A 26,095-nucleotide genomic window follows, 5' to 3' on the forward strand; every position below is an offset into this window, starting at 1 on the left:
CAAAATGGAACACGTAGTGTAGCCGGTATTATTATAGACGTTATACTAACCCTCATGTATTAAAGCATTACAGCATCACATTAACAAAATGGATAAGTCTGCCGTTGTGCTTTGCCTCCAATAAAATGTATAAATATGTATATTTAGAATTATTTTACGAGCACTAATTTTATCATTTCATATTCTTACATGACGGAATAATTCTTCTACAATGCATTAATTTTGGTCATTCTTACCAAAAACACTGTTATTAAATATCAAGGGAGAACAAAGGGCAGGCATACATGGTGTTTACTGTACAAAACCCTTTAAGCACTGGATTTTCTACTATAAGTTGCATCTCTTTCAAACATTCTCCTCATCCCTGAGGAGCAAGCAATTGTGTGGCTACTTGTGACAAATGCTCTGTATTGATTTTATGGAACACACGTTCAGGGAGTCAAATAACACCGTCCAATGCATCATTGTGTGTGTGTCTGCGTGTGCAATTCACTGGAAATCAAATCCGTCATTATATTTGATTGCATTTTAAGGTAGCCCCTTTATTCTCAACCTACTTATACCTACTTCTATTTCAGAGAGAGATTTTCTTGCGTTTCCCAAAAATCCCCAGGAGAATGTTGTTCTCTGTGCTGCAGTGCATATATGCTGTATAGTTGGCAAGAGTCATAATGATGGAGAGGTAAGTTTGAGAGTGAAGGCAGAACAAAGCCATGGGGAGATAGATGACTATTATAGCAGCATCCTCCACACATCCACAGAATAATCCTCACTAAGCTCCTCTCTCACTGCGGATAGATGGTTTCTTATCAGTGACCATTTAACAGTAGTGAAACAGGAAGTTAAGACACAACACCTGCTTATTTTTCTGTATCTGATACTCTTCATGGGTGCTGGTAAACTCTACCAATTCACTAGCAATCTCTTCAGGTTTGTCAATCTTGTGTCATGTGTGTATTTGCTTGCTTTATCAAAGAATAATTTGCTAAAACAAGCTTTTGGATTGACACGTTTCAGGCCATAGCTGGTTTCAGTTCATCTCAGGGTGGTAATAAAATCATTGCTTTTACTGATGCAAAGTACAAAAATAGTTTTCAAATAGTCCTTGCATGATGTGGCATTTACCACATAAAAATAACGCAACTTTGATAAAAATATAAAAACTAAGTCTTCTCAAGCAAACGTCATGTCTGTGCAAGCTGATTATTGGAATAGAAACCAATGGACTCGAAGCAAAACAAATAGCTGATTCAAAAACCTGCTATTCTTTGGGAAAAGAAGGCAAAAGGTCAGGAATGGCTTTAAGTAACAAGATCTGCACTGGAACTTGTGGAACTATTTCATCTGATATCATTTGAAGCAACACCACTGACACTTCTCCATGTACGCGCATATACACCAAAATGAGAATTACAGATGCATTATTACGTAAATCTGAACTGCAATTATTCTGCACAGACTGTCCAGAATGTCATTTCCTCTTTGGTAGAGGAATGAATCTTCCTGGCTTTACTTTTTTGTGATTTGAGCAGAACTGCAGCTCCCACGCAGTGGTCTGTACTGTTCTGAACCTTCATTAAGAAAACTCTCACCACAACTGCCACCTAATCTCATCTCCTCAGCACCACCTACTTCCACAGCTCTCTTCCATTTCACAACAATATTAGGACAGCGCTCACTCCTCCTTCTTTTACATGCTCTGTCACGGAGGTTGAATAGTTGCATAACAAACCCATTCCCAATTTGCTTCGCTATTATGTTTTAAATTTAATTCGTCCCTGTTTCTCTGGCTCTATTTTTATTGACTCCAGGTTCACCCGGCTAATCCTTTGTCTGTAACAATCTGTTCTGTAAATCAAAAAGACAACCTCTTATCATTCAAAAACTGTTGTTAACCACAAGACAATATGACCCATTTACTCATAGAGGCAGACAGAGATGTAGGCTTTTAGAATTTGTTTACCTATTTATTCATTGAATCATTCAGTCTCTTTATTCCCCTAATGGGGTGTTAAGTGTTTGTCTATTGTTTTGCTCAGGTAGCAATAAATGTTTGATATCTATTAATAATGTATAATCCTAGCATCTTTTTTTGATATTAAGAGTGCTGTTGCAAGACTTTTGTCTAACAGTCAGATTTCATCAGGTGCTCCAGCAACTCTCTTGAAAGATTCACGGTGTAAGTTGCAAAATTATTTTAAAACTAAAGTGTAATAAGAGACCTTCAATGAGCCACATGGGTTAAGCTAATGGCAGTATATGATATGCAAGATGGCAAAAACACAAAGTTTCAGACTGTTGATGCATGAAAGCAGCACTGCGCTGTATCCTTCAGTGAATTTGGATTTTAAAGCTGTGTGGTTATTTTCTCAAATATGGACAACAACAGTATTCAAGTTATAATAACCCAGATGGTCCAGAGGACTGAATTTGCTGCAGGGAAGAAGAAGAGACAGCTCACCTGTAGAAGTAGGAGCAGCCTCGCACTGTGTTGTGGCTGAAATATTCCTGGGTTTTCTCGTTGCCAAAATCCTCCAGAGGATCAGACCACAGCAGGTCACACATGGGCCCAAAAGCCGGAGGCTCCTTGAACCGATCCAACTTAACATAAAGAAGCAGAAATGCAGCATTTATAAAAAACTGCACAAACAGCCAGCGTACACTCAGACCTGGTAGTGCAGAGGCAGCATATTATTACCTTTTTAATGTCATCTAAGGTGTGGATTTCAGGTGAGAGTCCACCATGGACACACAGAAACTGTTGGTTCATGAGTGCAGCCAGGGGAAGGCAGTCAAATGCATCCATACATGAGTCATAGACCTGCTCTGAGTACTTGATTTTACCTGACAGAAGACAGAAATATAATCAGAAACAGTGTTTGTTTTCATATAAAACTAATATGGCATGTTTGTTCCTGTGACTCACTATTGATATAGAAAAACACAAAACTAGTATACTGAAATATTTGCAGGTAGAAATGAAACAGGTAATATGCAAATATAAGAAGTACAAATGAAAGAAATAGTATTTATTATAGAGTATGCACACAGTATGTACTATGATAATAATTAATATATATTTAATGGGACTTGTTATCAGCTTTAAAGTTTCAATTGTCCACAGACATTTTCATCCCCTTTTTCTGTGCTGTCGTACAGAATTAACAGTCCTAACAGACAGGTGCATTAATTGTAATCTCTACCAAAAGTGCTCCAGGCTACACATGACATTAGTAAGACAGAGAGAGGGAAAAAAAATAAAGTAAAAACAATATGTTTAACACTGAGAGCTACTCACATTCTTGTTTGAAGGTGAAATATTCTGTCAAATGTCTACATTCATGATTTCCACGAAGTAAAAATAATGTCTTTGGATAGAGGATTTTCAGCGACCAGAGGTATAAAACACACTATTAAAACAAAGACATAAACAAATAGTTATTTCCTGTAAAAAGCAGCAAAAAAGAATCATCTTTCTGCACTTTGTCCCCCCCCCATGAATAACTTCATGATATTCTGATGGTTTTACCTCAATACTGAAGTAGCCGCGGTCAACGTAGTCCCCCAGGAACAGGTACCGTGTTGTGGCTGGTGATCCTCCCACTTCAAACAGCTTCATAAGATCAAAGAATTGCCCATGGATGTCACCACACACTGGAAAACAACCAAAGGACAGCAAACGTTACAGAATCAAAGAATCAAATTGAATATCTTTGTCTGCATCCTTTTTTGCTTTGCTTTCCCATCCATCCTTTTTGTGTTGAATTCCATTCAGTGAAACGATGATATGCAAGTTTACGTGGATGTGTAACGCCTGCAGAGCAGAGCAGGAGATACATTTCTCCTTTTTATTGGTTCTGAAGGTTCAGAAGACAGAAAACAAGAAGAACATTCTGGCAGGATCTCATGGCAGTACAGAGTAGCGCACTTTGTGTCAGAGGTGTGTATCTTCTTTTTATGCTCAGGTATCTTTATAAATAGACAGACAGGTGGGCAGGCAGCAACGAGATGCTACAGTTTGTGTTCGTCTCAGTATCTCAACATCCTCAATAATTCATATTTGATAAAGGTGATGCTGTTTTGATTGCTGTTTGTAAAGATCCCCTCCAGACATGTATTAAGACATAAGTACAAATAGTCCGCTCATAGCGCTTATATAATTAATGTGTGTTTTGATATGTTTTTTCCATATCATTTCTGCATTAAAATCCTTAAAAAGTCACCTACTCCTTCTAACTCATAATACAAATTCCACAATCTATGAATATGCTATTTTTATTCACTCTAAGGTTTTCCTGCTGGACATGAGACGTCTGCTACTTCACGGTAAAGTCCATTCTCAGTGTATGTTTGAAGTTTCTACATCACACTGTTATAAGTACCAGGAATGACTCCCAAACTATTTGTGATGTCGCAAATCATGCTTGTAATAGAGATGGCACCTTCTGGTCAGTTGGTCGGTCGATATGCAATTGTCCGGACTAATTTTCATCAGTCCAGACAATTGTGTTACTTTAATGGGGAGAAAAGTGCTTCTTAATCCATTATTTATGGACAACAAATGTGTTTTTGTTTTAATTATGGTATGGTTTAATAGACAATAAGACCTATAAGTCAAGAAGTTAAAACATCCCCCTTTTCACAACAAAGCCGCCTGGAGACTGCAGGGCTTTACTTAACTTACTGAACTTTTACTCAGCTCCAAACTATTTGACACAAGAACTGAGTAGATAGAAGTTTATTTTTTAATGTTACTAGTTGTCTGTGGTACAACTTCAAACTTGGAAGCTGTAAGTTTTATGTTGTTTTAGTGTTCATTGTTTTGTTAGGCCAGCCGAACTTTGCTTTAGCAAGCTGTTAAGTGTGTACTGCCTCAGGCTGGGACATTCGGGTCTAATGGTGTAATACTGAGTGACGGTGACTGTTTCTTCATTAGTTTTTTTCTGTAACGCTTTATACTGCCTTAGCTTTGTTGTTGCACGAAAGCTTGTTTTGCTTGCCAGTGTGTATTTGTGTGTATGTGTTGCTGCTGTATGTAAATTAACTTGATAGACATGCCCTGAATGTAAGACTATAACTACAAATGGTCAAACTACAGGAATTCATTGTTTTTGCAATGTTCTGTAACTTTGATTGGCAGCCAGCAGCAACCAGATACTGTACTGTCCTCGATTGAGTTAACCTAGAAATAACGTGCGGATCCCCCTCCCCAACAAACCAATCGATTGGTTGAAGAGAATGTAGAATTTCATTCGACTAAGATTTTCTTTGGTTGACTAAAGCCCTAGCTTGTAGGCCCGCCCCCTAAAAGTCACATTTTCAGTGAGCACACTGGATTTTCCACTTTCAGCATGTAAAAACATCATGTCACACTCTGCACATACATCATTCTGCACAGTGAAGCTCAAACATCCAACTGTAGGAAGAAGAAGAAAAAAATACTTCAGACTGGAGGGGCACTTTAAGATATCAGAAGAGTAAACATGGGCTGTCATTAATAATAAAGTATAATGTTCAATGAAATATAGATGTTATGTAACCATATACAATTGTATAAATAACAATAGCTATATATAAAAACAAGCATATTGTATGCTAGTTTAAAAATGTATTACAGCTCAGGGCATGTCCACATTTCTTCATTATTAATCTGGACTATTGTATGCAACAGACTAACCTCCCCCAGCATAGAAAAGCCAATTAGTTGTGTCAAGTAGAAACAAGATAGACTTCACCTGTAACAGTAAGCTATATGTTATGAAAATAATATTTATGAATATGCATATTCATGCAGAAAGAATATATATTTAATCTGCAATTACAGCCATACTAGCAGTAATAAAACCCCTGAATACTACTGAAAGTACTTTGAGCACTTTAGTTTGAGAGTATAATGGTATAAATTTCTTCCACCCTTAGGTCTTCATCGTGATGAGCTATTTCTATGGTCCTAGGCTGAAAGGCCTCTGTCGTCCACAGAGAAATGAGAAGCTCTCACCTCAAAGAGGTAGAAAAAGCTCAAGCCCCCGGGGAGATACATACTTTTTTGCAGCGAACACTATGGCTCAGGAGCGCAAACCTACATCTCATTTCCTTACTGCCTTCAATTTTTCATTATCATCTTCCTCTGTCTCCTTCTCTCCTACTCATCCTCCATCTCCTCTCTCTTTTCTGTCTCCCCTATCAGCTCCACAGTGGCCTTCGCCCACTCAAAGCTTAGAGCAATGTGAGTGGGAGACTGCTTGTGTGACTAAAGCAATCAAACACACACATGTGCACATACATACACGCACATACACCCATCCATATAAGTAAATCTTCACAAGTGCATAACTGCCTCATAATGTATGACTACACACACACACACACACACACACACACACACACACACACACACACACAGCTGGAAAGACATTCAAACACAACTCAAGCTCACAGAGATATAAAACAGACCTCCACACTTACAAATGCCCGTACACAATACTCATCATCCATATTTCATACTTAATACATAAAGCCTCCATTTTCCTGACGCCAGTCAAGATGAAGAGACTTCTCCTCAAGTCAATGTGCATTTCATCCATTTGTCACTTCTGTTTCGGTTTTAACACTGAACGTGCTTTCAAGGAAGACAATTAAGACAATCACATGTATAGTTAATGTCCCACAGTTTTGGGTAAAGCTGAATGGCCTTGTAATGGTCCATCGAATGTCCACGGTGCAAATTATTCAGGGGTTTTTCAAGGATATGTCAAAGACGAAGATGTAACTTAGATTTGAGCAAAAAATGTGTAAGTGTTAGGACTCTATTTAGACTGCTCTATCCCAAAGTGTCTAGCACCACATAAATATTAAAATTATTTTTAGCAGATGCGCCTTTATTGGATAGCAACAGTTGAGACAGACAAACAAGAAACACTGGAGAGAGAGAGAGAGAGAGAGAGACATGCAACAAAGGTCCGTGGCTGCAATCATATCATAGTGTTACCAATGCATCCCAACCTTATTTTGTCTAGCAGAGGTAAAGGTACAGACACATCAGAAGAAGCTTGTTGTTGAAAGATTTATTATTACTAAATAAAACTGTTTAAAATTGAAAAAAACTAAGAATAAGTAAACTATGACCAGGCCTTTTTTATGCCAACTTTTAGTACTGGACAGTTTTCCAATTTTCTCAAATAAGCATTTCACTTTGTACAAAGAAAACTGAGACTGGACATCCATACCTACTAGCTCTTTTTAGTTTCTCAATTTCCTGGCTAATTTAATAAAAAAAAAAAAAAACCCCATTATTTTAAACAACTTGAGTAAAAAGTCTCTTGATTCATTTCTCATGATGGTAAACTTGAATATACAGGATAAAGTAATTTTGTGTCTGGAAAAGAGGATCCGCTGCCTCTGTCTCTCTCATAAGGTAACACATACACAACAATTCCTACATTCAGGTGTTTACACACTAATGAAAACATACATATGAATATTATATTCCATTTCTGCCAACAGATCCTCCTAAATGTTACACTGGACCTAAAAACCCTGATCCACGCGCTACTGTTGTTTACACTGGTGCCTTTACTCACATTACATGTGCTGAGCACGATATCTTTGAGGTAGAATGCAGTTGAAATAAAAATAAAAACCCAATAGCTTACTTCAGAGTCAAAGCACTGCAGTAGTCTACATTACTGAAAAAGCCTCACCCATAACAGACCAGTTATTTAGTGTCTGATTGGAGAAGACATACAGTCTTTCTGAAATATCGTCGGCCTATTTCACTTGACAAGATAATGACGATTCTACCTGAAAGTGAGTCTCCTGCACCGAGAATTTACATTCCTATTATCTGCCTTTCATTCTTGCTTGTGCTCCAGTCAGGTGCCTTGTTTATTTTTATACTACAGGTACAAACAGCAGCACTGTCTATGCACATCCTCCAACTCCTTATTAAGTCCTACGCCTAACATCAGCATTTTACCTTGTCATTGTGAGCACCTTAGCATGTAGATGTTAGGGTTTAGCTCAAGTACAGCCTCTCAGAGCAGCAAACATGGCTGTATAGCCTCTCAGTGGTTGTCATGGCTAACGTGTTAGCAAACAATTACCTTCTTATATATCCAACAAACATGGAGCGGCATTAGCATTCATTTGGAGCTGTGTTTCTGAACATGAAGGTTCATATTTATTTTACTTTAATCTTTTTAAATATCCCTGTCCCATGCTGACCGTGGCTACTTCAGTATTGAGGCAACGGCTAAATGTTCTACTTTCTTCCCCAGATAGTTGCTAACTTTGCTAAAATGAACACTGAAACATTTGGGCCAAGAAGCTAAGATGGAGCATTTTGGTAAAAGAGGTCACGCTTCCTGACAATATAAGTTATGATGTGGGGTTACACTTATTCTTCTAGGGCTGTTGTAACTTAAACTGTAGCGAAAAAGTCTCTGTATTTATTTCACTTATAAAGTTTAGGCTAATGGTGTCTGCCTCATCGTGCTTGTGAGTGATATACATTTTTACAATGTTTTCCTCAGCTTTAAATGTTAAAATTAGAGAGATAACCTGAACATTTAGCAAACATGGTAAACTACTCTATTTAATAATGTAAGCATATCATCAAACAATGTTAGGTGTGGTCTGGTCTATGTATTACGCCCTTCTCCCTATCAACTATCCAAAAATGCCAAAAAAGAAGAACAAACAAACAGTAGCACAATGTCACACACCCACAGACCAGACTCTCTATCCTTATTGATATAAATGGGGTAGAGAAAATATCACTAACGCCTCTCACTATAATGCAATATAACAAAAACTGAACATTATAAACTTCAGTAAGATTTATTACAGGGCTCCTGTAGCAGGCTGCATTAATATTAGCAAGGTGCGAGATAAGTTTCCTTTAGTGTGTCACATTTGGTGATACAAGACTTTTAAAAGCCAATGTTTTGCCTACTGTAAGACGTGAAAAACAGGCAGGCCAAAGAAACTGAAGCAGCCGGTAGCAGTGGTGAGACTGATTGTCTGTAATTCAAGCCTCATGTCATATTATATCTAACCAGATCAAATATCTTTAACCACAATGCTAAGTCATTACAATTTCCTGGGGTGGCTTCCTGCAGCTGGCTGTAAGTGCTGCAGGAAGAGCGGCAGGTAAATACTGTATCTCTAACAGGTTTAATACCTGTGACTGGTGCCTCGATGTCCAGTATAGTTTTCTCCTGACGCAGGATAGCTGCTCCCTCGTTGACGATCCGAAGCGCCACGGCTTCCTCTACGCGGCCCTCCTTGGTGAGGTGGGCCTTCAGGAGATCCACGCGAGGTTTCCCTTCGCAGTCAAACACTTCCTTCAATGTAAGGCGGTGGCTCAAGGGGAAGGGGACAGCTGAGGACAGAGCACAGGCACATGGTGACATTTAAACAGTGGGGACATCGCAGTAACTATGGCTACTGTTAAGGCCATCAAGGATACAATTCTTGACTCGATTCTTGTGTTTCTGCACTGTTGTGAGAGAACAGTGCCAAACACCACTCAGGAATGATAGAGACAACATATCATCAAGGTATTCATGCAGAAATCCTATTTGTGAAATCCCCATCCATGTTTCGCCTGTAGGCATTACTGTGCTTTCTGCTACATCCAACCATCCATCTTTGTTGATTTACGGTATATGTACATCTTTGGCATGCAAACCATGTTGATAAACATGGCTTTGCTTAATATGCAGAGGGACATGACAGTATGAGAAAGAATTTGCAGCTTTACATTTTTCTTCACAGATGTTTATCTTTACAAATTAGCTTTTTCCCCCTGATGTGCATGCCCTTATTTCAGCAGTGTGTTTTCAATGTGTTGCATATGTATTATATTGTGTTATAGTGTTATATTCCTATACGTTAGTAATACATAATATACTGTATGTCTTACTTGAAATATAATTAAATTCTATATAATGAATTACACTGAATATTGAATTATTGATTGAAGAGTGTGAAATGCAGAAAATAAAAGCCTCTTATATCCCTGCTAATATTGTGAACTTTTAATGTGTAAACGGCAGCAGACAAGATCGGTAACTGAAGGAGACTGCCACACAAAAATCCCAAAGTCAGTTAATAACAGTTTTTCCAGTACAGATGTGTGGTTACTTGCTAAGTATTTTCTGAGTGCTGGATAACACTCAGCTAACATCTAAGCACTCTGTTCATCCAGCACTCTCCCTGGATTGCTAAAGCCTGTGGCCATTAAAATGCACCAGTCACCTACCCAGCAGACCGTCTGTGAAACTGTGAAATCCAACCACAGATCATTACTTCAGTGGCAGCAAAGGTTATTCATTAGATCTGGTGCTGATCTCTGTGTGCTGTCACTGCAAGCTTTCATGGCCCCATGCATTGAAATTAATCTACAGATCATCTGGATTAACACGGAAAACTCAAGTGTAGGAGCTGTGAAGAATTCAGATGAAAAGACAAAAATAAGTCACATGAAGTCCAGTTGCAAAATTCACTAGAAAAGCAATGCACGATCACATCGCAAACGCAGCAGTGGGAGTAAAGGATTTCCACATTCATATATTTACGTCAAACAGAGTCGTATTTTTGTATACCGTAATCACTTATTCAATGTACAAAATCAAACACAGCCCTGATGTTGTGTGACCAACAGGTGCCTGCTGGGTCTGGCTAACTGCTAACTGCTAAAATCATTAGGCTAACATGCTCATATTGGTGGATCCTCCTGCGCTGACTTGTATGTTTGCTTTGGGTCGTTTACCTTAAGTGAGGTGAAGCCTTTCTGCATTTTTTGATCGTTCTAGGCCAATTCAGTTGATCACTTTTTGAATTTGAGAAGCGCAGTGGGACCAGCGGGGCTGAGTGGACTGTTTATATTATGCGCTGGAAATGAATGAGCAGAGAAGTTGGACCTAGAGCCGATTGAGGGGGACGACACTGGAGAGTGATGTTCAGACAGGTGTGTACAACAACACACTCACAGATAGTTGTAACTCCCTGTAGAGAGGACGTAATGTGTGTGTGTGTGTGTGTGTGTGTGTGTGTGTGTGTGTGTGTGTGTGCTACATGGTGTTTATCTCTTTTTGCTTCAATGTGTGTGTTTATGAGCTGCAGCTGCTGACTGGATAAAGGATATCTGGTTATTGTTTACAGTCCAATTACCAACTTGAGATGCAAATATGGATGCATATATGGAAATATGTAACCCAAAATGGACAAACCACACACTGACTATGGATTGAGCCTTTCATGTTTTTCTCGTGTTTTCCCAGGTCGTCAAATACAGACACGAGCGGTACTCAGTTTGTTGCAATCTGCAACTTCACAGCTAGATGACACTAAATCCTACACACTGGTCCTGTAAATTGTAGTTCTGTGATTAGATTTCGCCCAATTCGTGCTCTCCACACGGACTGTTTACGCACGCACACACACACACACACACACACACACACACACACACACACACACACTATATCTGTATATATATATATATATATATATCTGTTTATAGAGACTAATATACTCTTTATCTGTATGTGTTAGCTGCCTTGTTCATTATTCTGCTGTTTAAGTAGCTAAAGTAAGCTGTTGACGTATTGGGGTTCATAGGTCTTTTTATTTATTGTTGGTCATTTTTGTGTAGTTGTCTGAGTTTTTCTCACTTTTCTGGCTACACTGAAGGAGGCTATTTTGTGTGTATATATATTATAATTGATAGCTTAATGCACAAGCTGCTAGTTTTAACGCACTTTATTTTGTAGACTAAAGGTGTTTTTTAATTCAATAGTTGTATCACATAACATTACATCATATGCAAGGCCATAAAAATGTAATGCAGTAATATTTATTCTGACTATGTTTTCACTGACCTACTTTACATTTTCTCTTTTACTTGAGTAAAATATCTTAGTACTCTTTCCATCCCTGCACATATGTACACATAACACAAGCTGTCAGCAGTAGTATATTCAGGAGTAAGGGTATGCTTGCCAGATCTGTGCAGTGCATGGCAAACAGGGCCACTCAGCAGTGCCAAATGAAGAGACGACAAAGGAAGAGTCTCAAAGCTTAGGCTTAAACTGAACATGATCAACATGCTCTTTAATTATGAATGCTTGACTAGAGAAATCTCAAAGTCGCTGCTCCTGGGATAATGAGGCGAGCCCCAGCGAGTGAATTTAATGGGACTCAAATTTTTCACAGTGTGCAGTGTGTATCTGTGATGGCGATGTGTACTCTAACACTTTACCAGCTAGTACAAACTCAGCACAGTCACCACTCAAGCTTTAGTTTAGTTAATGTCATTGTGCACTGATGAATTTCCTGGATGTTTTTTGCAATTTGCATTACATACATGTAAAAAGATAATTGTGATGCACAAACCTGAGTTACTCTTTTGACTGATTTTACTTTTTGACACACACTACTCACATTTTTTCCAACTGCTGGCAGCTTTTTAACAGTAACAGTAAAATGAACTGAAATGGACCCACATGCAGATGCTTTGAAAAGGACATTACACTTAAGCTTATTTTTAAGCAGAATAGAGCAACAAAGGATTTAGCTCACTAATAACAAAGAAATCCCCCAAAAAGCAACCCAGATACTTCACAAATGATCTTCAGCAACATATTTCAGAGACACACACATGTGTAGATGCAGACATACAGTACAAGCACACTGATATAGATGTGTGGTGAGATGAAATGAGATGAAAAGCTGACTTCTGCTCAGCACCCGAGCAGAGTTGAACTATGAAATACTGTATGTTGCCGGGCAACAGCAGCAGCAGCAGCAGCAGCAGCTAACTGTTGGAGTACAGCCAGCGCCGCCACGGAAAACTGCAATTTGCATTGGAGGTTCACATAGATGCTGTTGGAAATGCTTTCTTCAGTCTCAACTCATCAAGTGAAAATTTTCCAATCATGTTGAGTATGAGCTTGTACTGTACACGTTTTTATGCCAAAACATGTTTTCCTGAGAATGGTTTCTCCATTCTGCAAGCTTCAAAGAAAATTAAGTGTATGGTAGGTTTGTGTTGCTAATGAGCAACCCCAGGTTCAGTCAGGAAACGCTGAATGGCTTCATCTGATTGGACTAACTAGACAGTAAGAGGTCCAATTAACATGCACAGACCCAAGTGTCATGCATTTAACATAATGTCATGAGAGTCTTGTTGCTTTTTTCACCCACACCCTACAGCTCTACCAGCTGAGATCTGCTTTATGTGTGGTTTAAAGGTTTTATGTTCCCCTTGACTGATGTTAAAAATGTAGATAAAAGCAGATCTTTTTAGCCAAACCCAACTATTGCTCCATCGTAACCATAATAAAATATTAATGTCATCTTAAGTGTTGAACCAATATGCTACTGAATGCTGGAGTGGATGTTTAAGCCTGTCACTGGGCCTGTTTACTTTAAAGCTGACATATTAAGTCTCATATCGTTGCATAATTATTTATTCAAAGAAACGTTTTTTAATAACTTCAAACAATGGATGAAACAGTTACAGATTAACATACTGCATTTCTTTCAGAATACAGCGACTGCATCAGTCTCTGAAATCAGGACAAATATCAAAGTCAGTAATTGGAAGAAAATTAGGTGCTACAATAAAGTAAGATAGTTCACAGGTGTACTAAAGGCCTCATCCCTGAAATAACTGACCTGAATAGGCCTCTTGATGCCCACAGCAGCAGTGGTGACAGTGCTGTGGAAAACAAACTGCACAGACCAGCAGTTATTTTATCTCTTAAGATATGTTCTGTCAGGTTAAAACATATAAGAGAAAAGAGAACCGGTGAGAAACTTTCTGAGGTTTAAGTTAGAAATATGTATAGGGATAAAAATAACTCGGAGTAGCTTGTAGTGTCAGTCCGTGGTAGTTTGCTACATGCAGCACCACACGCGATAACTGTAAGGACTGTCAGTCTCAACTCATCAAAATCCCCATTGTCCTGATAGCTTCCTTTGATCACCTGAATGATGCATGATTCGAGAATTGGGGGAGCAGATAAAAGTGACAAAAGGAACGTTCAAATGTTAGCCAAGCAATTTCTAACCTTTATAGCATAAATCATTTGTGATACAACAATAATAGCATCTGACCAACAAGACAAATGAAGATTTTGGTGGAATAATGATTTATTTTTGTAAAAAAAAAAAAAAGTTAATTGGGACTGGATAAGATATAATAGGGAGACAAAGATAAAGCTATTTAGCAAGTTTCTAAATTACACAGCCTGAAGCTACTAGAATATAAAAAATGACACAAAAACATATGATTTTACTCAACCAGAAAAGAAATGCTTTGATTGTTTCACACCCCAAATCCTAAATGTTACATGACCATGTTACAAAAGCAGAAAACTGAGTCAGAATTCTTGGCTGTGCTTCATTTGCTCATACAAACCTTTTGTTTGACATATTTTTGAGTGCCTGGATGTCAGTAAACACTTTTCCAAAGAAGTAACCACAGTAGTTTTATCTTGGTTGTGAGATCTTGCTCAAAAATAGGCTACAACAACAAACAACATTTTAGCCCAACTTCTTTCTCTTGTTATAGACTTTATGGTTGACAAATGGATATACTGCCCTAGTAAAACAATGAGCTGTATCATGTGCTAACAGGGTGAATGTAATGAGATGTGTCAGCAGTTTGGACAGTGTGTTATTTGATACACTTCAAAATCAGTCTATGATAGGAAACTCTTTGCTGTCTGATGAAGCGCTCCACCAAAAACCTGTCTGAAAAAAAGATAGTTAAGGTCCCTTAGGGGGAACCAGGCTCATTTTCTGACAATATAGTTCCTTAAATTCCTAAATAAAGCTTTGTCAGTTGAAGCAGTGCATACATACAAACATTGGTCGTGCCTGCAGTCATTATCACATGAGTGCATCTCACAGTGCAGATTACTCCGTGTTTCTACAACTCTGTAGCCTAAAGGACAAAGTTGTTAATGCTGACTGAGCTGCTCGGCCATCACGTTAATATACTGAATGTGAATATATTCAGGCACTGTGAGCTGATCCATGGTCAAAATGAGCCGGACTAAATGAGTTAGGGCACAACTGTGAGCACTTCATCATCCTCCATTGATCCAAGTTGTATTCTCAGTAATTCTCTGACAGAGCAGCCTTCTCTACATCTAGTGATGGAGCTTTTTGCGATGCCTTATAGACCTTTTCTAATCAAATTAAAACATGACTCACTCCTGGTGAAATATACCCCCATTAAATGTCAATTTCATGCCCTCTTCCTCTTTCCATTGGCCCTGTCAAAGCCTGTGAAATCCTGCTGCATCACTGCCCCAGCTTCTACCACAAGCTCGGCAATTCAGCTGTTTTTTTTTTTTTTACCCCCCAGTCTCTCCTCTCATGCCGAAGAGAAGATACAGTCATATCGTGACAGCAAAGACTAAAATATAAATACAGTTGTGCAATAAAAAAAAATTAAAAAATGAAAAACCCATATTTTCCCAGTGCACTGCTGCTGCTTCTAAGCTTTCTGCCCGCTCTCCGTGGGGGCTGTGCAGCAAAGAAACCCGGATTGTTTATCAACATCAAAGCAGCCCACTACCATCAGCGTGAGCACAACTTGATGGCCGCATACACACCATCAATGCACGACATGAAAATAAAAAAAAGGCCATATTCTGCCCAAGGAGCTGAACACTTGAGACGTTATGTAATATCTACAGCGGTAACCACGCGCAAAATGTAGGCTAACTTACATTTCACCATCCGATCGGTGGCGTTTAAGGCGATGTCAGCGTTAGACATCTTCATGGGCAGTTGCTGTCTTCGTGGCTGAAGCGTTTTTCTCTCTCCCTTCCTTTTGGGGTCTACTCTCAGTATTTGTTGCTGAAATGCGACTGGTGCTGTGGCATCACTTAGATGATGCGCCCCCTCCGTGCGTTGGTGCTGCGCCGGGTAGGACTGCTGCTCCCCAGGCAGAGAGGCGGGCGGGCGGGCGGGCAGGGATGGATGCTGGATGCTGTAGGAGCCGCTGATGCTGCTGCTGTGCTAAGCTGTTAATGTGGGGGAGGATGCACGGAGAGAGAGAGAGAGAGAGGAAGAGAGAGAGAGGGGGGAGAGAGAGAGAGAGAGAGAGAGAGAGAGAGAGATGTGCACTATCCCGACATGGCGGTGAAGGGAACTCCCACGCAAATGTTTCACGGGACTGCCTGATGCTGCCATCAGATGGAGGCTGAGACGGGGTTGCCCCCACGCACGCACGGAGCGCCATGTTTTGGTATTCTCGAAATTTCGGTACGCCCGCCTGGAGACGGGAGAGGGTGTGGGCCTCGGCTCGAACATGTGTAACATTCATGACGAGAGAGACAGGTTGGGGGTTTTTTGATAACGCGCGCGCACGTGCACGCGAGCATCAAGGGTTCGGGCTTTTGGGTTATTGCAATGATGGCAGAGGAATTTCACTTGGTGGCGACACAACATCAGGGGTTTGTGCAGGCGGACACTGGCAATCTATCACACGGTGTGTTCAGGAATTATGGGTTTTTTTTTTAGCGATTCAGGGATCTAATCTAATTTTGTTTTTGTGTCACAGGAAAGGTTTATTGATTACTTTGGCCACATCAAAATACTTGATACAAAACACTTGAATTTATATGATTCAGCATTTATTAATTAAATCTATGGGCTGAATGGTGTTTCAGTGACCTCCATTGGAAGAAAATTAAGAAATATGAATCCACAAATATTTATCTACATCTACAACACCAAATGCTGCGGAATTGATATAGCAGTTGTAATCCCTGTGTGTGGACTGCAAGGCAAACACCTTACTGGTCTCACGTCACTCCCCGTTCAGCCAACCATGAGACAGACACAGCTCTGTAGCTTGTTCATTATTCTCAGCCAGTGATCCCAATCTAAATATTTAATCTAGGGGAACTTCAGCACAAACTGCAGCCATAACCTTTCATTTATTTTATTTTAATTAATGGATACTGTGGTAATATGGTCTAAATTGCCAGAAACAAGTCACAGCGAGAATTCAAGGATTTATAACACAGCTCAAAACCTGAAACAATATTCAGTCCAACATTTATTTTAAATTTTGAGTGCCGATGTTTTCACTGACAGAATCCACAGATTGTAATGTAAGGCCTATCTGTAAATATACGCAGAGAGCAGAGCCCTGTGCAGTTTTTACAGACCATCAATAGAGGCAGGTTTACTCTGCTCTAGCCCTACTATTATTTAATGTTTATACAGCCTCTTGTCTTTATAGTCAACCCTTAAAACATACAATATATATATATTTTTTTTTAAAGTATATTTTTGGGCTTTTATTGCCTTTATGATAGAGATAGCTGAAGATAGACAGGAAAGGGGGGCAGAGAGAGGGGATGACATGCAGCAAAGGGCCGTATGTCGGATTCGAAACCTGGGCCGGTGCAGCAAGGACTCAGCCTCGGTACATGGGTCGCCAGCTCTACACACTGAGCTAACCGGGCGCCCCAAACATGCAATATATTAACATTGATACAACAACAATATACTTTAAATATCAAAATATATAAAGAAACAAAACCAAAAAAGAAAACCTTGGACCAAGAAGTGTCTTCTTTCCCTAATCACCAATAGTCCAGCCGGTGAAATCGATGTGCTTCCTCCATTTAACACTTTTCTGTCTACAGTAAATGTTTCAAATCGTTTGTGGAGTCAGAGGTTAAAATGTAAAGAGAATTCAAAAACTGCTGGCTTATCTTTCCGTGCATTTATCTCAGCTTTAATGACTTATAATTCAAGTTTTAATTGCCTTATTTTCTCATATAAATAATAATAACTGAAAGAATTAACTGCATTGCTTATTACCTGACTGAATCACAGGATTACTTATTGAGTTGTATTTATTGATCACTGAGTTGCTGTTGTAGTTGCATTCACCAGCACCTCTTCCGTCATTAGATTTATCTCTACTATCAGCAACAGTCATGACAACTGGTCTGAAACACGAGAATGACTCGTTTCAGTGCTTCTGATGCTCGGTGGCTTTTCATCTTCATTATTGCTCCTGTCAATTAGAGCTTTGCTCACACTGCTTTCTTCTTGCTTCCCCCCTGTTCTTAGTTTTCCTCAGCAGCCATGTGATGTAGGAATTTTTGCTCATGTTGTGTTAAAATAAAGGAGCCTGACCTATTTAAGTCAGTGCTTAAACACACATGTGACACAGTGACACAAGGATCACACACTGTTGTCCTTAAGAGATGTAGACATCACACGTTTGGACAAACTCACATGCAGAAAATTACAGATATTAGTACTGGAATCAGTTTGGCACTAATTCTGTGTGCTTCAGAATGATGCATTGGTGGCTTTTTGGAGCAATGTGATGTTGGCCTACATCAAAACTGTGTCCAGATCTCAGCAGAATAAACCCAAGCAAACAGATACCAATGTTGCACACTGCTGGGAGGTACACACTGTTAATGCAGAATGATGCAAACCAGCACCAGATGTTTGAGTCCGAGAAACACACAAAATAAAATAAAAAGCTTACTAAAAAGTATAATTATAGTGGATAGGGTACTCAATGTTGGACTGATTTTGCTTGAATACTGTTGACTTTCTGATTCATTTTACTGCCCTTCATATTTTGGGTGATGTTCAGACTACAAATATGTATCTTGAATGCATTGATATTTTCATGAAAACTAGGATTCACACCTTTTGTTGAATCTAACCAGAAGTGAATATTGCTCATGTTGTCTGTAGATTTATAACATTTTTAATCATGAGTGTTGATGTATGAAAAAACACTTTTAACAGGGGGAAAAAATGGAAGACACCTCTGGAAGAAGTCACCCCAGAGGAGGGATCCCTCACCCAGGACATAATTTATAGCCAAACCTTGGTGACCAGCTCGTCATGAACAGGCAAAAGCTCCTTCCAAAATAAGAACATCTCTAAAAGACAGGATGTGAGAGGAGCATTACACTATCCTACTTTATAAGCCCTTAATGCTGCTTGAGAAATCAGTTTTTTTAGTGATTTCTCAGACAGCTTCTATGCATGTAGACTTGCCACTAGATGGGGCCCTAACCCTGATTTTAAGCGCAACAACAGCAACAGCTGGTCGGCTGGTACTGCTACAGGAGGGGCAGTGTTTGCTTCTTAACGTTTAGAGACATGATAATTTGAGAAAGCAGTGACACTACTTATTTAGTGGTACAAGCTAAATAGCTGTTGATGTCATTTTGTCATGCTTTTTTGTCCACATACTGTCAGTCAAGACAATAGAATCACTTGCTTCCTGACAGATGAGGCTGAGCATGTGATTAGTGGCAGGGTGAGTAATAAATCTGTAGTAATGGAGCCAGTGTTGCTCATCAGGCAGTAGGTTTCTGCAGCATGGAGCTGTGAGGCTCACACAAGGCGTGACTGACTTAGGCCTGTTCAGTGAGATGGGAAAACACACCACAAAATCTCTAACACTTTAGAGACTCAATTGATAGCAGAGTGTCCAATACCCGTCCTAGGTGTGCGTGGAATGTCCTTGAAGTTGCCAATATTGCTAGGAGAGATAAACCAGAGAGTGCTGATGAAAGTGGAGGGAAACTACACTGGATTTTGTGTTGGTCCCCCATTCTCAGTTCAGTATTGAGACCAAAATGAACCATATTCTTGAGCCATATTTTATTTTGTGTAATACACAGAAATTACTAACTGCCAAGTCCAATTTAGTGCCTTAAAAGCCTCGCTTTGAAATGACATGTTCTTGGAAGTGACTGACTGTCACATGTGCAGAGGCAAAGTGTGCAAACCAAATTTTAAATGAGATTTGTTGAAAAAAAAAAATCTGGTTCTCAAGTGAGGAGTATTTCTGTAGTGGCAATGACCTGTTGGCAGCTTCATTTGTTGACCCCTCCTTTAAATACTGTTGTTGCTGGCATGCTGTGCTGGCACAAGGCTAGGAGAAAATGGCACGAAGAAATGGCCTATTCCAACATTATTTGCTGAAGCTTATCCAGCTGCACGTTCCCACATAATTAACTCACAGTTACTTACTCGCAGTCACGTCAACAGCGCAAGCCATTAATTAAATCACAAGCCATGTTGTATGTGATTCAATTACATCAGAAGCAAAATGTCTTGGCTCGTAATAGTAATAATACACATACATATTGAGCATGAATACATGAATCTGTCTTTTTATCTCATAGCCCATTGTCCATGTCATGCCATGAGGGTTTCTTGAAATTACCTCTTTATTTCCTCACTTCTAGATGAGCTAATATGGATTTAGTTGAGATAGAAATAGTTTGTTTTATTCCAACTGACTTCAATTGTATGTGCTGCATAATGGCAGAAATGCACTGGGTTCTGCAGCATAAGAATCTCATTACCCTGAAGGCCACAATCCAAAATATTTCTACAACTGTAGTACAACCATAAATACACAAATAATGTAGCAAGAGGAAAAGAAATAGTTGAATCTTTGGGAAATACGCTTATTCACTTCCTTGTCAAGAATTAGATGAGAGGATTTATACTCTCATATCTGCATTAAATATGGAGCCAGAGCCTGGAGGCATTTAGCTTAGCTTAGCATGGAAGCAGGAAGAAATGAGAAGAGGAAAAGGGGAGCCGACCTGGCTCACTCTAAAGCTCAGAAATACGCCTTCCTTATTAATTAACACATTGAATCTTGTTTGTTTAATCGGTGCAGAAACAGAAATGTAAAAACAAGACGTTGTGGTTTTACGTGTTGGAACTATTTCTCTCTGGGCAGTGACTTCCTGGAGGTTGTGAAAAGAAACAGCAACTGGAACACGCTGCTCCAACAGCTGGGAAATCTTGGTGACAGATGATCGCTGGTATTCTATGGGAAGTGACATCACCTGGCACCAACGACCAGCCAACGGGAGAGGGCCAGAAACCTTGTTTGTTGCCAGTAGAATGTATTGTTGCACACACATGTCTGGGATAACATGGGTTCATTCTGTAAATGTCATTTTATTATTAATAATTTGATTACACAGTAATTTCCCTGGAGTCAAAGTATTCAGCCACAAGACAACAAATGGTATAAATCGTAAATTGTAATGATAGATAGATACATACTGTGGGAACGGCCTGATTATGTTTACTGATGCAGATATGGGTTTGAGGTTAAGAAATTCATGTCTCTGTGTTTGTGCTTCTGAACAATGAGAGACGAAAGAACTGTAGAAAAAATTGGCACAGCAAGAACTTAGCCTCTCAGAAATAAGGGGGATGTTGAAAGTGTGTTACAGTGATCATTTGGAGAGTTTACAGGGCTTGCAACATTCCTCAGTATTGGAGAAAGCCGATGTTCATGTCTCGCCCTGCTCCCTTCATCCCTTATGTACCTCTTTTTGGGCCGTCTTCGGGGGCTTTCCTACGGTGCTGGTCATGTGTGCAGCTGGGGATGGAGGCCATGCAACGCTAATCCTCCTCCCCAGTTCAGGAAAGTACCCTGCCTCCCTGTGCAGAACGAAAACAACAAAGAGCTGAGTGTGGCTGCAGCCTCCGGGGTTCAGTGCACCCACCAGAACATGTCCAAGAGTCACAGCTTGCTGCTTCCTCCTACCCATCTATCCATGCATGACTCTCCTTCTCTCTCATGCCTTTTTCTCTTTGACCCTCTTTTCAACCTATGAAAGACACGTATGATTGCAGACTACAATGTAATATTCCTCTGTTTCATTCCAGAGATAGAGGACTTTAGAAGGTCAAAAGGGAGGACACAGAACACTACAGAAGAGCAAAAGAATGTTGTCAGGGTGGGTTTTATGGAGGCAAAATGATTGTGTTACATCAGTCAATGTGACTATAACTACAGTGAAGTAGTCTAAAACTTAACAGAAAATGTAGAAACAGGTGAAACTGATTAATGTGTCCAAAATTAAAGATGGGAGACAAAAAAACAAAAGAGAGAGACATGCAGTATCTCTGGACTCACATGTAAACAAATGCACGTAGGTGGTAAAACCTGGTTTAGGTACATCATGGTACCAGTGTTTGTTGCTGCATCAAGGGATACTTTGGCCATATACATATATATTGTTTGGCCTGTTATGATACTGGACATGAACTGGTTCTGAAAACCAGGTTTTTTTTTACATAGTTTGTGACTATAACACCAACAAGTCATAATTTGAAGGACCAGTGTGCAGAATATAGCGGCATCTAATGGTGAACTTGCAGATTGCAACCATTTGAATACAGCTCACCCTTTCAAGCATGAAGGAGAAACTACGGTGGTCGCGAAAAACACGAAAGACCTGATCTTTGGTGTTTGGTTTGTCTGTTCTGGGCTACTGTAGAAACATGGAGGTTTATCTTCATCTCTGTAGATATATACAGCTCATTCTAAGGTAACAAAAATACAACAATTCTTTTTTTTCAGGTAATAATATACTAATGAAAACATACTATGAATACTTTATTATTTTTCTGCCAATAGATCCTCCTAAACATTACACACTGGTCCTTTAATATGGATATTAATGTCCCGAAACCTATAATGTATATCAAATAATTAAATACCTGTATCAGTTACTGGTGGCTCTAGGGATGGCAGTGTTTGTCTGTCGGTCCACTACTTTGGTCCAGACTAAAATATCTCAACATCTATAAGATGGATTGCCATGCAATTGCATACCGACAATTATAGGTGCCAGATGATGAATTCTACTGACTCCTGACTTTTCCTCTAGTTCCGACATATATTTGTGGTTTTCAGTTAAATGTCTCAGCAACTATTGGAGGGACTGGTACACACATTTATGACCCCCTCAGTACAAATTGTAATAACTTTGCATCATCACCTGGTCCAAATGTCAATTTATCTAATACTTCTGTTGATGACAGAATACGCAAAATGAAAAATGAGTGTTAATCCTAATAAATAAATGTTATCATGCTAACACACTAAACTAAGATTGAGAATGTGGTAAACTAAGTATCTGTTTAACATCAGCACATTAGCACTGTCATTGTGTGAATTTTAGCATTTAACTCGAAGTGCAGCCACATAGAGGAGCTCCTATGGCTGCAGATCCATGTTATTTGATTGTGAAAGTTGCATGTCAGTAAAAAGACATGCTCTATAGAAAGACAACAATGATAGGATAGCTATTTGTTAAACAAAGGCAATCTGCATTTTAGCAGGATTGATCCAGTATTGAACCTCGTGCAGCCTAATGCTTCAAAGAGAGCAGTGAATAGAATATAGTCCTAGGTAACATCATATTAACTCTGCCTTATAACATGGATACGTCACTTGAAGACAACCTTTATACCAGCTGCATTGCAAAGACATGCAGCTTTCAAACTAAAGTCACAAATCCAGCAGGGGTTGTAACCTGTGAATTATTTTCATAAATGCAACTAAATGGCAGTGAAAAGTGCAGGTGCAAGAAGTAAAAGTGTGAAGGCTGAGAGTGAGTCAAGGTGTCTGACTTTAACACCACTTTCACATCCAGTGTAATTGTACCCAGTGTTCCACACCCATTTAATCGCAGTCACCGCATTTCATAAACCTACACTAAGTAACCTCAATCATGCCTCTTCTGTATAGTATATACAAAGGAAGAGGATGGTCAGCTGAACTGAGTATCAGTAAAGGTTTTGCAAACATGAACAATATAAAAACATAATCCGGGCAACATTACATTTATTCAGCTTTTCACTTGGAATCGTGTTGTTAGATCAAATTCACACCAGAAAACCACTTCACTTATTCTGGTAAGTATTGAAAAGTGACCTGAGACTGAAGGGATCGATTTGCCCAAAAAAACAAAACAAACAACAACAACAAAACAACAACACGGGTGTGAAAAGGCACACAGAGAATACACAGGGGACATGGCGGTTCTGAAAGTAGCTTTTCAAAAAATAAATGGATCTTTTCTGCAACATGTTCGCTTTGCTGGTCTAATGTACTCTGTTGTTGTTGCTGAATAATGTTCACTTTCCTCATCTTAAAGGCCACAGTCCACCCATTGCTGACCACAACCACAGGTTACCTTGAAATATTCAAATCACTGAAATACCTATTTCTAGTGATAAGTTACTGACCATGACATCCTATCCAGGTATATTCAGACAAAAGCAGACATTAATGTGTGTTTCCAGCTAGTGTTTGATTTGTTGATTTCATTTTCATTCTATATTTTATGCACATAATATAATATATGCATATAATATATAATATAGTATAATAATATTATGCATCAAAATAGGACAGGTTTTTTATCCATTAGAGAAGCTTTTTTAAAAACATTTTTTAATTATTTGACCAAACTGCAATAACTGTTTTTGTACTAACTAACATGTGCCATTTCCTTCCTGGTTGTGATTATGTCTGCTGATGATTTCAGTACATGTGTAACAGCCAACAATGCAACAGGTGTAACAACACAGAAAAGTCTATAGGGTAGAAGTATATAGCAAAGATAACATTTTCACATTTTCCTTTGCTGTAGTGGAAGAGCTCTGTGGAGGTGTCAAGGTAACCCACTGCCATGTAGATTTACCAAACATACCTTAGGGGAGGATTTAATTTGGATTTTAAACAACTGTGTAACTAAGGAGTTACACTCCAAAATGAGATATCCATCATTTTAATAAATCACACCCACTCTTTTATACTGGCTGATGGAATGAAAGTTAGAGAACATTATTGCTTGGTAGTGAAAATAAATGTCATTTGAAGACATTTTCTCACATTTCAGGACAGAATTGATTATGTCTCTTCAATACTTTGTGATGGATTTAAAGTATCTGGCCTAATAAATATAAATCATAATGCATAATAAGTTAAAAAATCATGAATATGGATGATGTGTGTTGTACTACATTTGGGCTGGCTAATGATGCTCTGCCTAATCACTCAGGCCGAGTACAGTCATTATGATGCCTTAAAGCATCATATGAAATATTACAACCAGGTTTTTCAGCTAAAAACATAAAGTGATTGGTGAGCTCATTTCCACAAGCTTTTGTGACTCCTGAAACAGCCTTGTAGATTATTGTCAGATTTCTTAAAGACACGTTGTTTAAAGTCATTAGTTTAAATGATTTACACTCAATAAAATATGAAATAACTTGTCTGGGTGGATATCTTTGCAGTTTGGACTTTAAATCCTGTGCGTAATGACACATTTTTGGGGGGATTTTTAACTTTAGTATTTACTAAGTGAGTGTCATGTTTATGAGAGCCAGAGCATATTTGTTTGCAGGAAGGTTGGTTGGCTACTGACAGAGTTGGTTGAAAACCCCCCCTCCTCTCTCTCCCCCCTTCCCTCTCTCCCTCTCTCTCTCTCTCCCTCTCTCTCTTCAACTGCCGCGATATTTTCCAGCTCTGGAGCCTCAACCGCACAGCTCGATCGATTCGCATTGATTGTCCCTGACGAGCTGCTCCACTTTCTAGCCAATGTCAGCCAGTCTGCGATCGGGAAGGAGAGAAATGAAGGAAAATCTCTGCCGCCCTGGCGGTGTCATTTCCACACACTTGGGTTGGCCGACTGCCAGCAGACAGGCCGGTCGAAAGAGGTGGAGTGGACTCTGGGGCTGAGCGAGGAGGAGCGACCAGATTGGGTGGGTGGGTGGAGGGCGGGGGGAGAGAGAGGAGATGAGGCTGATTTCTGTCAGCATTGCATGGTGGATAACCTTCTTCTCTCCAAAATAAATTGACGGGTGAATTGAGTTCACCAGCGTTCACCCTCCACCACCCTGATCCCTGAGAGATCTCTCCGTAGTAAACAAAATATGTTGTTTACAATCACACCTGCCACAACAAATGGGATAATGCAGAACATGTTTATTGATATTTTATTCAGGCCTGACCTCTGATTATAAAAGAAAAGCATCCAAGCAGACAGTTGTGTGCGGCTCCAACAACCCCCCCCATATAAGAAACACAAATAAAAGACAAATGATCGCAATATGAGCCACAGCGCCGTTAACAGAAAAGACGCAGCTGGTAATAAGTACAGTCCTCTCCCATCAGCCCACAGTTTTATTGTGAAACAACACCTCTCCCCTCAGCTGTCCTGAGATCACACCGAACCTCGCGGCCTCT

General features: G+C 39.4%; 1 protein-coding gene across 2 annotated transcripts in view; it reads right to left on the reverse strand.

The window, feature by feature from the left end:
- The window catches only part of ppp3ca (protein phosphatase 3, catalytic subunit, alpha isozyme), a 30,477-nt gene extending 14,258 nt beyond the window's left edge, over positions 1-16,219 (reverse strand). Inside the window, exons 1-6 of one of the 2 annotated variants that reach the window (XM_051401185.1) lie at positions 15,750-16,219; positions 9,182-9,382; positions 3,530-3,654; positions 3,299-3,410; positions 2,699-2,844; positions 2,462-2,601 (exon numbers count right to left, since the gene is read on the reverse strand). In XM_051401185.1, the coding sequence (XP_051257145.1) occupies positions 2,462-2,601; positions 2,699-2,844; positions 3,299-3,410; positions 3,530-3,654; positions 9,182-9,382; positions 15,750-15,804 (779 nt within the window). In that variant the 5' untranslated portion in view covers positions 15,805-16,219. The remainder of the gene's footprint in view (positions 1-2,461; positions 2,602-2,698; positions 2,845-3,298; positions 3,411-3,529; positions 3,655-9,181; positions 9,383-15,749) is intronic. The other variant, XM_051401184.1, reaches the window with a different exon arrangement.
- Between the last annotated feature and the right edge of the window lie 9,876 nt (positions 16,220-26,095).

The sequence above is a fragment of the Dicentrarchus labrax genome, unplaced genomic scaffold (assembly GCF_905237075.1).
Source record: "Dicentrarchus labrax unplaced genomic scaffold, dlabrax2021, whole genome shotgun sequence".
Taxonomy (NCBI): domain Eukaryota; kingdom Metazoa; phylum Chordata; class Actinopteri; family Moronidae; genus Dicentrarchus; species Dicentrarchus labrax.